Source organism: Falco punctatus, assembly GCF_963210335.1.
Source record: "Falco punctatus genome assembly, chromosome: 4".
Lineage (NCBI taxonomy): Eukaryota > Metazoa > Chordata > Aves > Falconiformes > Falconidae > Falco > Falco punctatus.
The window spans coordinates 30,512,404-30,524,943 of record NC_137583.1 but is presented as its reverse complement, the minus strand read 5'-3'; the positions used below and the strand labels follow the sequence as shown (position 1 = coordinate 30,524,943).

Here is a 12,540-nt window from a genome sequence, read left to right as displayed (position 1 = left end):
GAGAGGATAATGAGGTCGGCCATCAGTGCTATAATACCCATTTGATTTTTAATTCACTAGAGTAAGGAAGAGGTGACTAAGAGGAAGGGCTGGGGAGGGTGAGCTGGGTGTGCTGGCTGCATGCCGTGACATTGCCAGACGGTGCTGGAGGCTGAGGTGGGCAAACTCTGTGGGGCCTCCTGATTTCAGAGGTTTTTCCATTAAGAGCTCAGGGCTGGGGCTGTCATCTTCCAGGGAGCCTTGTGTGACACCATTGCATCAGGGTGGATGATGGTCTCAGGATCCTGTCTGCTTCCAGGACCCCTAGGGGTCCCATGGGAGGGCAGATGGACAGGGTTTGCTCTTCATCCGTGTGTGTGGAGATGGAGGGAATTAGCTGTGGGGCTGCTGAGGGGTGTACAGGGGCTTCTGCACTTGGCTGTAGGGCTGGAGCGGGGTGGGGCGCGTTGGACAGGTTGAGGTGAACAAGGGAGACTTTGCAGGCATTGCAGGCTGGGCTTCATGGCTCTGTTTCCTCGGGTGTCTGCAGACATCTCCCACCCTTAATTTTCAACTATCAGGGTCCTTTGGACCGCTTTCCCAGAACAACTGGTATCTCCCATGGCTTGTGTGCTCAAAAGTGTCCTGCTGCCCCCAGTGACCAAAGCCCACAGACCCCATCCTCCAGCAGGCTGGGTATACTGTGCAGTGCTGTGAGCTAAGGAGCAGGCTCAAAAACAACCTCTGAGCTGCCCTTCTACAACACCAGCCATATTTTGGGTCCAAAACATCCATCCTGTGCTCAGAACGAGCCAAGCTCAGTTTGCAGCAAGCAAACCAGGCTGGTGCACAGACCGCGTGCGTGTGGATGTACCCAGTGAGGAAGGCAGCGATGCTGGGGGAGAAATGGGAGCTGGAGAGGATGGGAGGGAGAGGAGATGGGACAGAGGGCAACGCAGGAGCGCTGGGGAGGCAGCAGGGGCCGTGGGTGCATGTGGCTGAGCCCATGTGCTGCTCTTCGCACTGAAAACTGCCGTGGCTGGAGGAGGGGGCTGCCTGAGGAGCACTCAGACATGCCTCTGCTGGGTCAGGGTTCCTCACAGCTTTGTTTTGGCCGTGGAGGCAGCAGCAATGCTTTGCAGCAGGCTGTCGGGTGGCTGGCGGTGCTGGAGGAGCACCAGAATGACTTTATTTTGGAAATATGTCCCTGTGGAGCACTCAGTGTCCCTTGGCCATCCTGGCCCAGAGCCTGCCGAGCCGCTGGGACCTGCTCTGCTTGTGATTGCGCTCACCCTGTCTCTTATCGCTCTGCTGGGAAAAGAGCTGGCGGAAAAGTGAGCCAAACCCGCGTGCGCTGTCACTCCCTTTGGCGTGCTTGAGCCAAAGGCTGGTTTCTTTCTTCCTTTCTTTTTCCTTTCTTTCTTCTTTCTTTCCCAGGCATGGTTTTCAGGCCAATAGCATGACGGAGAGGGAGATAACGTGGTGGGGCTTTGGCCAGGAGTCGTGGTGCTTGGCAGCACCGGCTCTGCCGTTGGACCAGCCGGGTGCCAGGCAGGAAAGGGCGTCCCCAGCCCTGCGTGGAGTGGGACGGGGAGGAAAGGAAAGGGATGGGGGCAGGAAGGGCAGAGTGGCGCCTGGGGGGGGTCACACCAGGTGGGGAGGGCGTCTGGCTCCCCCTGGGCAGGTTGTGCCCTTCAGCCTCTCCACGGGCCAGGGCTCAGGGCAGGGGTGAGGACACAATATGTTGTTGAATCTGACCCAGAATAAACAGCTTTCTGCCACTGGAGAAAACAGCTGGCCTGTTTTCCAGGCGGACGGGGAAGCGGTGGAGCCTTTTTCCTTTGGCCCTGTTCCAGAGGGGAGACACAGCAGCATTAACCCGCTCAGCCAGGGTGGGAGCAAGGAGCTTGTCCCAGGGCTGTTGCTGGCTCACCTGGGAACGCGGCTTCTGCCATTTGGCTTGTACCTGGCAGAGCAGAAAAGTTTGGCGTTGCCACTGGGTTTCTCGCTCTTTTGCTCTATTGACCGTGGGTCTCTTTGGATGCTATGGATTAGAGACCCACAGCCTTGAGTCCTGCTTCTCTCCTGATGGTGGTGGTGACCTGCCCAGAGGATGGAGGCAGTTGGAGCTGAGTCAGGCTGGATGTTTTCACCCAGCTTCTTGCACACCAGGGACAAGGTGGCATTGCAAAATGTTGGGGGAAGGACAGCAAAAAGCAACCCACACTTTTCTGAAATACTTGATCTTTAAGGAAGACACCCAAAGAACCATGAAGCCAGTCACCTAATAGTATTATTAGTGCCAAAAACCCAGAGACTTCCCCTCCCTACGGGACATGGCAGCCCCATGAAGTCCTCCTGTGTTTGCATTCTGGAGTAGAGCTGAGCTGAGCACAGGCACATGAGCGAGTTGGCTGCAGACCCCCGGGAGCCAGCAATAGGATGCCTCCCCACGGGAGGAGCAGCTTAGCATAAATATTTAATAGCTCCAGTAAATATTTAACTTCTCCACCATGAGTGAGGATGGAAAAAATAGACCCTGGCGGGCAACCTCACAAAGCCCCTGGGTGAGACACTTCTGAGTGCTCTTCCCAACCCTCAGCCCATTGTATGGGCTTCTGGGCAGGACCTGGTTTTCATTAGATGTATGTGCAGAGCCTAACATAAGGAGGCTGTGATCTGAAATCAGCTCATTATAAAAATAGCATGCCCTTTGCATGAGTCAAAAAAACACCCGCTCCCAATTAAACAGGAACATCATCCATCTGAAATTTAGATCGGCACTTCAGCTGGCTCATGCTCGGCATTAAAATCCTCTCTTTGAGCATTTCTAACCTGAAAGAGTGCTCCTCAGAGGGTAAGTTTCTTAGAAGATCAGCACAAACTGCAACAGAGGAAATTCTGCTCTTCTTTGCTCTTGAGGCTACTTAATGCTGATATTACTGTTAACAGAGGGGTTTTGCTCCCCCCCTCCCCCCAGCTAAGGACAGCACGTGGCAGATTGTGGTCAACACAAAACACCTCTTCTCTGCTGAGGGATCAGGTATGACGGGAGCAAGGGGACACCTGCACATCTATGCTGCGAATGCACGCGAGCCAGCCCTCTCATCTGACACACCGAACCTCAACATTTGATTGTCAGCATCATTTCCTCTCTTTTTAGATGAAACACCGCTTGCTGAGGGATGTCCCACATGTGCAAGATGCTAGAAAGCTGTTGTCCCATGTGTCCCGCTGCCTTGGTGCAATGGTCTGGGATCTCAGAGAGCGGCGGGTGATCCTGGAGCTCTGTCCCAGCCTGTTTTATTCTGAAGAGCCAGTTTTGCACAGCAAGACCTAGAGACGTTGCCATCTGGTTGGATGTTCCTGCGCTAATAATAGTGTGGCTAAATATTTGCATGTGGGCCTCTTAGCACTGGGGCTCCCAGAGGAATATGGGCCACTTCTCTGGGGTTTTTAATAGAAAGCAAGTGAGGCCATGAAGCCAGAGGAAGAAAAGGTGTCAGAAAACACCGGGTCAATGGGACGGGGCAGCGGGGTGACTCCAGCATGAAGAAGAGTCCTCCAAAGGCTCTGTGTGACTAGCTCCATGTGGTGGTATGGGACTGTTGTGGTGCCACGTGGGTCCGGGCTTGGGTGAAGCTCTGCCTCGTGCGAGGGAGGAAGCCTGACAGGTCAGCAAGCTCAAACCACTCAGGCTCATCCTTTCCGAGACACATCGCCCGATACTGGTTCTCTGAACTGTGGTTTCCTGATGCAGCTGTTTGATAAATATTTATCTCTGCTCTATTGCAAAGCAATTAGGACAGACTCAGAAGTGGGCTTAGTCAAGAGGCACCACAAAAATAAGACAATTTGGATAATGAATGTATCTATTTATTTTCCACTCATAAGGACTCTCCTGAAAGCTCCTGCGGAAGCAGGCATTTCCCAAAGCTTCATCTAGATGTCCGGTGCCGCACGAAGGTTAAAATTCACATCTCTGTTCTCACTCACCTCATACTGGTTTTACCCAGTGTCCACCCACTGAAGCTGCCAGCTTGCATCACTGTAAGGGAGAACTGGATGGACTTTAATCAGGTCACTGGCTGCACTTTGGGCGGCTTATCCTTCAGTGTCCACACGTGCTCCCATCTTCACCCTGAGAAGGGAGGACCAGCTCCCAGTGCAGGCTGTTGGGTGTCACTGTAAGTAAACACCCAGTAACAGCAATTAGGCTGTGAGGGCTTGATTTTCATTGCAGAATAGAGATGTGGTGTTGTCCCAGGGTAAGGGCTGGGGGTCTCATTAGAGTTGTTTGGTCATGGTGAAGACAGTGGAGAGATTCAGTCTTCTATTCAAGCAGTGAGCTCATGAGAGAGACGTTTTTTAGCTTTCGACTTTTAGATTTGCCCAGGATAGATAAGGTGCTGGGGACGTTCCCAGGCTGCAAACCCATCTGGTACGGGGCGAATGCAGGCAGGTTATGGTAACTGCTGCAGGGTTAGCTCAGGGGTCAAGCCCCAATTTCCTGCTCATGCCTATGAGGGGCCTGATCTCATTCCAGCTCCAGGTCACCACCGCTGGGTTGTACCACCATGTTCGTCACGTCCTGGTGTCAAATGAGGCTGTATTGCACCCGTTCCTGAGGATCAGCCTCAGTGTCCCCGTCCTGGAGGAGGTGTGGAGGGACCAAAGGGTTTGCACACCCTCCATGGAGGACTCAAGGATGCTGCCTGTAGGAAAAAAGAGCTCTTTTAATGGACTTGTAGCAGAAACCAAGAGAATCCTTCACGTGTCATGGCCGGAAGATTAACTGGGATCCATCCCTGCGTGGGTGACAAGGGGAAAGAAGAGGCTTCTTTGCTGGACTTGGGAAGAGGCAGCCCCTGCACTCTCCTTTATGGCACTGCTGCTTCTTGCATTGCTTTCTTCCCCTCTCCCTTCAACCAGTTGCTCCACACAAGCTTCCCTGGCATTCGGGTCCATCCCGCCCCCTCCCCAGCACCCATCACCATCTGCTCGCCACAACCCCGCACAGCCCAGCCCCGATCCCTCGTCCACCGTGGCTTTGCAACCCTTTGTACCATTTTATCCCCTCGGTCATAACTCCGTTGCTTGCCCCTCGCTCCCTCCTCCTCACCCGGAAAGGCGAGAGGTGGGGAAGGGAAAGGTTTCCCCAGCTCTGTGCAGAAATGTTCAAGTGTGTCAAAAGACAAAGCCTGTCCCCTTTGCAACCCACCAGCTGCTGCTGTCACAAAAGCGGGGAGAGGAGGGGGGCCAGGAGCGTGGGGGGCACTTTGTGACCCGAAAGGAAAAACCTTGAGAAAAGAACAGAATAAATATCCCCTCCTTCCGCCCCTTCTTAACAAGAGGGGACAGAATTAAACACTTTTGTTAAGTGAGGGGCTGTCCCCCACACCAGTTAACACGGCTCCTGCACCCTGTCCTGGTGTCGGACTTTAACTCACTCTGTGTCGTGTCTTTCTCTTCACGGGCAGAAAATTCAATTAGTCTCGAGCAAATGCCTTCCTAAAGGACACAGAAAATGAAAATAAAGAGGAGAAATCTGCTTTCATCCTGTACAGAAAAAGGCTGGGGGGGGGGGGGGGGGGGAGGGAAATACAGATTAGGGAGATAAAGAGGCAGGTTTAAGGCTTTCAAAAGGGGTTTTCTTTCTCTTTCTTTTCTTTTCTTTTCTTTTCTTTTCTTTTCTTTTCTTTTCTTTTCTTTTCTTTTCTTTTCTTTTCTTTTCTTTTCTTTTCTTTTCTTTTCTTTTCTTTTCTTTTCTTTTCTTTTCTCTCTTTTCTTTTTTCCTTTCTTTTCTTTTTTCTTCTCTTCTTTTCTTTTCTTTTCTTTTCTTTTCTTTTCTTTTCTTTTCTTTTCTTTTCTTTTCTTTTCTTTTCTTTTCTCTTTTCTTTTCTTTTTTCCTTTCTTTTCTTTTTTCTTCTCTTCTCCTTTATTCTCCTTTATTCTTCTTTATTCACTTCTCTTTTCTTTCTTCTCTTTTCTCTCTCTTTTCTCTCTTCTCTCTTCTCTTCTCTTCTCTTCTCTTCTCTTCTCTTCTCCTTTATTCTCCTTTATTCTTCTTTATTCACTTTTCTTTCTTCTCTTTTCTCTCTCTTTTCTCTCTTCTCTTCTCTTCTCTTCTCTTCTCTTCTCTTCTCTTCTCTTCTCTTCTCTTCTCTTCTCTTCTCTTCTCTTCTCTTCTCTTCTCTTCTCCTTTCTCTTCTCTTCCTCTTTTATTTTGGTTTGCTTTCGTTCTCTTTCTTTTTTCTTCTCCCCCTCCTCTCTTTCACTCTCCCTCTCTTGCTCTTTCCCTTTTTCTCACGCAGCCATTTGATGACCGAAGCCTGTTCCCACACACCCCACTGCTAAATCAGTCCAAACCCCTGCATGAGCCAAACAGTGTTTGCCTTGCTGTGAGTGGGACTCCAAACCACCCCTGAGTTTTGCCTGTCTGTCCAGCTCCTCCATCCAGGTACAACAATACCCCACTGCCAGGGAAGGGAAAGCCCTGATGCTGAGAACCCCTCCTGCCAGCCAAGAGGCTTGGGGATTTCTGTAGGAGCCCTGGCAATGACAAGCCACTGGGAACCAGGGGAAACGTTGCTGGCAGCTCAGCGGTGAAGACCTGCGTGCTCAGGGCTCGGGCACTGCCCACCGGGAGCTCTGCCAGGGGGGCACGGAAGGGCTGGGTGCCAGCTCCATGGGGCACTCGGCAGCTTATCATGCATGGTAAGAGAGGCGAGTATTTCCCGGCGATCGGGCTTCCTGCCTCTTGATTGCAGATGCTGGTGTCTAATCACCGCTTCCTCCCCTGCCTCTCACCCTGCACCGAGGCTCGGGGCTCCCTTGCAGCCCAGGGCAGGTTGGCATCATCCCATCCTCCAGCTTCACCACCCACAACTGTTTTTCCCCATGTCTTTTACCTCCTCCTCTTCCAACAAGTTCATCGTCGTGTGCTGGGCTGGTCTTTGGCTGCCAAGGCTCTGTAGTGAGGGCTGGTGCCTGATATTGCTGCCTGCCAGAGATAAGAGCTAATCTCTGTTTTATGGTCACAAATACAACTTGCAGATCAGAGTCTCTGTGCGGAAATCAGGACCGTACAAACACTCGTGGGCGAAGGGAGGGAGGCTGGCAGCACATCCCATTTATTGAAGCTGTTTGTTGTTTTCTTGTGGGCCTGCCCTTACAAAGTATTGGGCTTTATTAGCAAGGAGGTGCAGCTCCAGCAAGCACTGGGTGAGAGGGACCAAATATGCTGGTGGGACAGAAACTTCATTTTTCGACTCATCAAAGGCTGGGCGTAGGGAGATCACCCATGAGCTTCCCCTCAGCACAGCCTTCTTGAAGGCACGAGGGGAAGAAGGGGACAGAGGCACTGTACCAAACAATAACCTGATTGAATGCCAAAATAGCTCACAACAGTCCTGCATGGAGATTTTAAGGCATTTGTAGTCTCTCTGAAGGTCAAGCCTTGGGAAGGTAAGAGACTCCACAAACAGTGTAGAAATTGCCTGGAAGGGAGAAAAGCTGGCTGTCCCTCCTTCCAATATCAGCCACTGCCATCTCTTTAGGTGCAGAGCTGGGTTTTTAGCTTGCATCCTTCTCCCCCAGCACCTCTCCTTCAAAAGCTCCCTGCCACACAAGCAATGGATACACTTGGCTCTCTCTGCTGGCACCGACTCCATTGCCTGGACCACAGAGGATGACGGACTGGACCATTTTCAGGTTGCTTTTGGAGACGAATGCGTAGCTGTGGCCTCCCAACATTTGCCAGTCGGCAGGAGGATGAGCCAAGTCTCTGAAGTGCCAAAGGACAAGACCACGTGGGATGGAGTGCGGAGATGGCGGAGTCCCAAGGCAAAAGGGTGGAAGAAGAGGAAAAAGCGGAAGAAACAGACTGCAGAATCAGAGAGAGAAAATCAGCTTGGAGACAGGGCTTTGTGTCTTGGCTTTTCCCTGCATGCAGGTCCCCCAGTCCCATCTCAGTCTGACCAAAAGCTGGAGAGGGACCGGTGAAAGAGCTGCGCAGGAGCAGGGCACTGGCTTTCGCAGCGGCTGCAGAACCCAGCGGCTGCAGTGCTGGTTAATCAGTTACTCACTCATAGCCCTGAGCTCCTGTGAACTGCTTTCATCTCCGAGCCAAAGGAAAGGATGGATCATTCTTCAGCAGCTTCCTCTGCAACATCTGAGATCTGCAAGAGCTGGCTCTGCCTCTCTGGAAGCAGCGTGGTGGCCACAGCCCCCCTGGGCATGGGATGCTCCTGCTGTCCAGTGCCATGGATGCATCCAAGGGGCTGCTTGTCCCGGGAATAGTCTTGGTGCCACCAACAGCTGTTGTTCTGGCCCTGATTCAAGCTGGGAGTCTCTCCAGCATGGACAACCAACCCAGTGCACGCCAGCCCCCTGCCACCCCCTGCTGAGGTCTCAGGCCATGCACTACCCATGGCTTAAATAGTCTAAAGAGAGTGGATGGCAGGCACTACCTCATACCAAATCTCTCGTGGCCATCCATGAGGTCATTGTGGCCTCCTTGACCATTGTCCTGGACTCTTGTTCTCCTGAGGTCCTTGTCTTCCCTCTCTTCAAACAGCACTTACTTTTCCTGCTCTCCCTCCCTTAAGTAGGGCTACCAGGCTCCACACTCCCAGGAAAAAATTCCCACTCCTGTTCCCCTCACGGTCTGATGAGACAAAGTAGAAAAAATGGTCAGAGGGGAGAAGAAAGGAGCTAGTTTTGAAATGAATAGAAGCTGCTGGTCAGGCTGCCACCGAACAGACAAAGGCTTTGTAGCGTGTAACTGCTTGTCTATGCAGGGAAATTAATTGGAACAGCTTTTCCAAATTAGCTGCATCTGATGATGATAAAAATAATAAAAACAAATAGTGGATTAAGTTAAATTAGGAAAAAGCAGCTTTATTCTGGAATAGGCGTGTCCACATTCCAGCATATTTTATTCCACAATAGCAGCTTTGCTATGCTCCTCTGTGCTGACAAGCCCTGACACCAGCCCCGTGCACGCTCCTGCTCCTCCTCTGCAGGGCAATCCTGCCTGCCTGCTCTCCCCTCCTGCTGCCACAGGCTTCTCCAGACTTCTTCCTTCAGGCTGCCATTTTCCAGCACTTCTCCCTGCCTGAAAGCCCTCCAGGACCTGGCCCAGACTGTCTTGCAGACTTTGGTGTTTCTCACCCCAGCAAAAGCTGTCCCTAGCCCTTTCCAAGCCTGTGTATGACCCTGCTCTCCTGCTGCCGCTGCTCCCTGCAACAGCCTCCCGGCCAAATTCGGCATTATTCCCACTTTGAAGATCCATTTGGGTACTTTGCTTAGCACCCAGTCCTTTCTGCTTTGCCTGCAGCCCTGAAAGCTGGCTCCACTATTGCACAGGCAGCTTGTCTGCCTTCAGTTTTGCTCCTAAATGACACTTGCACACACATACAAAAATCCTGGATTTTGGATGGGGGAAGATGAGAATTTGGCACATACAACCGAACAGCAACCTCTCTGACCATGCTGCATTTGCCTGGTTACTGGATCCCATTTCATTGCTGCCAAATCCGTGGGCTCATTCTCCAGTGGGGTGAGTGGGACTGACTCCACTGACCATACAGAGCTACAACAGCTCGCATCAGATGAGGATCTTGCCCTTTTTGTTAGAAGAAAGACATAATTTTAATTATCTTGACATGTTTATCACTGTGAGCCTGGGCCTGTTATCTCCACGAGTTCGTTCTCAAATGTGCAGAGCTGTAAGAACATGATTGTCTTTTATTAAAATCCCACTTGAGGTATTCCTGCAGCTGCACTTTGTGTCAAAGGATAAAAAATGTGCAGAGTGACTTTCCTCGCATTGTTAACAGGGAGTAGCTGTTGTGTGCTTCCAGCCATTGCCTACACAATGGGGCTTCAGCTAGTACAGCTAATTTATGGGTCTGCATGTGTTTGCCCTGTCTTGCAGGGAGGGTTTAAAGCCATTACAAAAATGGTTTTTGTTAGTTTCCCTAAAATTTGCTTTGCTGCAAGGACTGAAATCTAAGAGCTACTGGTTTGCTGTGCATCATGTTGACTCTAAAACCTTCCTGACCCTGCGCAGCAAAGCTGGGACATGTCCTGGGGGGGTTGGCTGTGCCCTGCGAGAAGGATAGCATCACTGTTGCTCTCTGTCCGTTCATGGGAACATGCATGGTTTAATGAGTTGCCATCATCACTTAAACCCGGCTACCCCATCTCCCTCTCCAGTGTGGCCATAGCAAGACATTATCGCCTCCTCTTCTTATTCTTTGACCCTCATTTCTTTTCCACTAAGGTGGGGTTTTATTGTATTGACATTGTACATGCATATTTGGAAAAGACTTTAAACATCTGCCTTCTTTTCTGATGAGTTACCTGCCGGATTCTGTACCCACCTCACTCTTAGACTAACCAAAGCCATCCCTGCAGATTTCCTTCTCCCCATCAGAGCAACGGGATAGTTTGTAACAGACATAGTAAATTCTTGGTGAATCAGTATTTGTATTTATTATTTGCCACACCAAAGGGCTCAGGCATCCTAGGCATGGGGTCATTGACCAACACACAGAAATGATTCTTTCTCTCCCACCAAGTTTTATGATCGAAGAACAAAACACAAGATAACTGAGGCTCATGGAAGAGCCCCAGATCCCGGTGTCAGCCAGCCTCTAAATAATCCCAGCAGCAGCAGCAGGGCTAAAAATAAGTCTAGTGAGGCTTATTTTCATTATCATTCTGCCAGAATATGCCTTCTCCCGCTCACAGCCGCAAGCCAACCCTGCTCCCAAAGCTGCCGGGGCAGCCTTCCCTCCTCTTCCTCCTTGTCCTGCCACCCCCATCGCCTTGGGGACCCCCCCATGCAGCCTCCTGACAGCCCTGGGGACCTGCAGGTTACAGTTGCAGATGGCAGCGGCGGTGGCCGGGTGACCTGTTAAACTGCCACCGGTCACTGCCTGTGAGCCCCCGCCAGCCTGGGGCTCGGTGTGTGTCTACCATGACCAAAAGGGCTGGTGCCCACCAGCCCACTCACCTGGCAGCCTTCGTCCTGGTGATGCTTGTGCTTTCCCACCTGGATTACACTGTTGATCCACAGGGCCAGGAGCATGTTTTCCCCAGATAGCAGCTTTCTCCACATTTTTCTGCTGCCAAGGAAGAGCCCAGTCAAACCCAACTCCAGCAACATGGGAAGGAATAAAGCAACAGTAACCCATCCAGGATGATAGCTCTGCTCCTCAGCAAGCCCAGGAGAACATCACATGGAAGTGGCTCTGTCCTCTCCATACCTATGCTTGGTTATTTAGGGCAACACTGCCCTGTGTTGGTCCATGGGGACCCATCTTGGCCTCCCAGCCCAGTGCTGAGGGATGAGGGAGCCTCGCTCAGGCAGGTGGGCTAAGTGCTACCAGCAAATGGCAGAGTGAAAGGGAGGGGGCAATGAGAAAGAGCCCAGGGTCACAGGGTATGTACAGGACTGTAAAAACATGCTGCACTGTGTAATTACCAGGAGGAGGTTGGGGAATCAAATACAGCAAGTGGGTTATGAGAAGGTGAAAAGGAACAATGTGGCCAACAATTTTTAATGATTCCAACAACAATAAGGGGAAACTAATCTCCAGGCTCAGGGTACAAATTTAATTTTCCCCTTCGCTCCCCTTCCCATCATCCAGCTGAGCACAATGGCACAGATGCAGCCCGGGATGTTTCCCTGAGCCTGCCTGCTCCTCTGTGGCAGAGCCTGTATCCTGGGACAAATGTCCTAATCCCAGGGCTAGAAGAGGAGATTTCCTTGGTGGGTTCCTGTCTCGTGTGACTTTGAATTCACTGTTCAAAGTTTGAGGGGGAGTGTTGCAAGTCTCACTAGCACACTATGGTGCAAGGTGCTGTACAGAGCTCTTCTGCCAAAAAACTTTTAATAGTTTATATGCAGTAGGCAAAAGGCAGAGAGAAAACCAAGGCATGAAGCAGGGACATGGGCTTGGTATCAGCTATAACTCACTCTTTGCTGTGGTGACAAACTCTACGGCAGTGCTGAAGCTGAGGTTGGCTCTGCTCACGTCATCAGGGATGATCATCAGAGGCAGTCTGGGGGATGTCATGGGGGGCACAGAGCAATACTGCCAGCCTCAGGGCTCATCCCATGGCCAATGCAAAGCATGATGCCGTGCAAGGGGAAACCTTCAAGAAGCAAAACCCTTTTCCCATTGGAGCAGAATTGCTTTCATAGCTGCACCGCAGCACATCCCAGCCTCTCTGTCCTTTGCTTAATTAACTCCAGAGCTTGTATGGTTTTCTTTTATTTTTTTTTTTTTTTTTGTGGGGCGGGGGGAGAATGAAAAGCAGAGAAGAATGCAATTTTTGAGAACGGTCCCCACCTCCACGGGTAGCATGGTCTGCAGCCCCGTGGCTGGCTTCCTTCACCGCCCGCCCCCGCAGGACACCAGCGCTGGCCCAGCTCCCCCGCACACAGATGTGGGCTTCCCCCGGGCCCCCAGCGCTGCGCTGGGAAAGGCCAGATCCGCCACGGGCTTTTTGCAGCTCTGCCGAGAACGTCACCCCCACCGCCGGGGC

At 51.5% G+C, this 12,540-nt stretch overlaps 1 protein-coding gene across 2 annotated transcripts in view; it reads right to left on the bottom strand.

Annotated features, from left to right (window-relative positions):
- Nucleotides 1-843: 843 nt before the first annotated feature.
- Nucleotides 844-12,540, bottom strand: part of LOC308061872 (uncharacterized protein) — a 37,734-nt gene continuing 26,037 nt past the window's right edge. The window contains exons 2-5 of one of the 2 annotated variants that reach the window (XM_080382485.1): nucleotides 11,003-11,114; nucleotides 6,891-6,982; nucleotides 5,430-5,490; nucleotides 844-4,694 (exon numbers count right to left, since the gene is read on the bottom strand). In XM_080382485.1, coding sequence (XP_080238611.1) covers nucleotides 4,564-4,694; nucleotides 5,430-5,490; nucleotides 6,891-6,982; nucleotides 11,003-11,114 — 396 coding nt within the window. In that variant the 3' untranslated portion in view covers nucleotides 844-4,563. The remainder of the gene's footprint in view (nucleotides 4,695-5,429; nucleotides 5,491-6,890; nucleotides 6,983-11,002; nucleotides 11,115-12,540) is intronic. The other variant, XR_013927379.1, reaches the window with a different exon arrangement.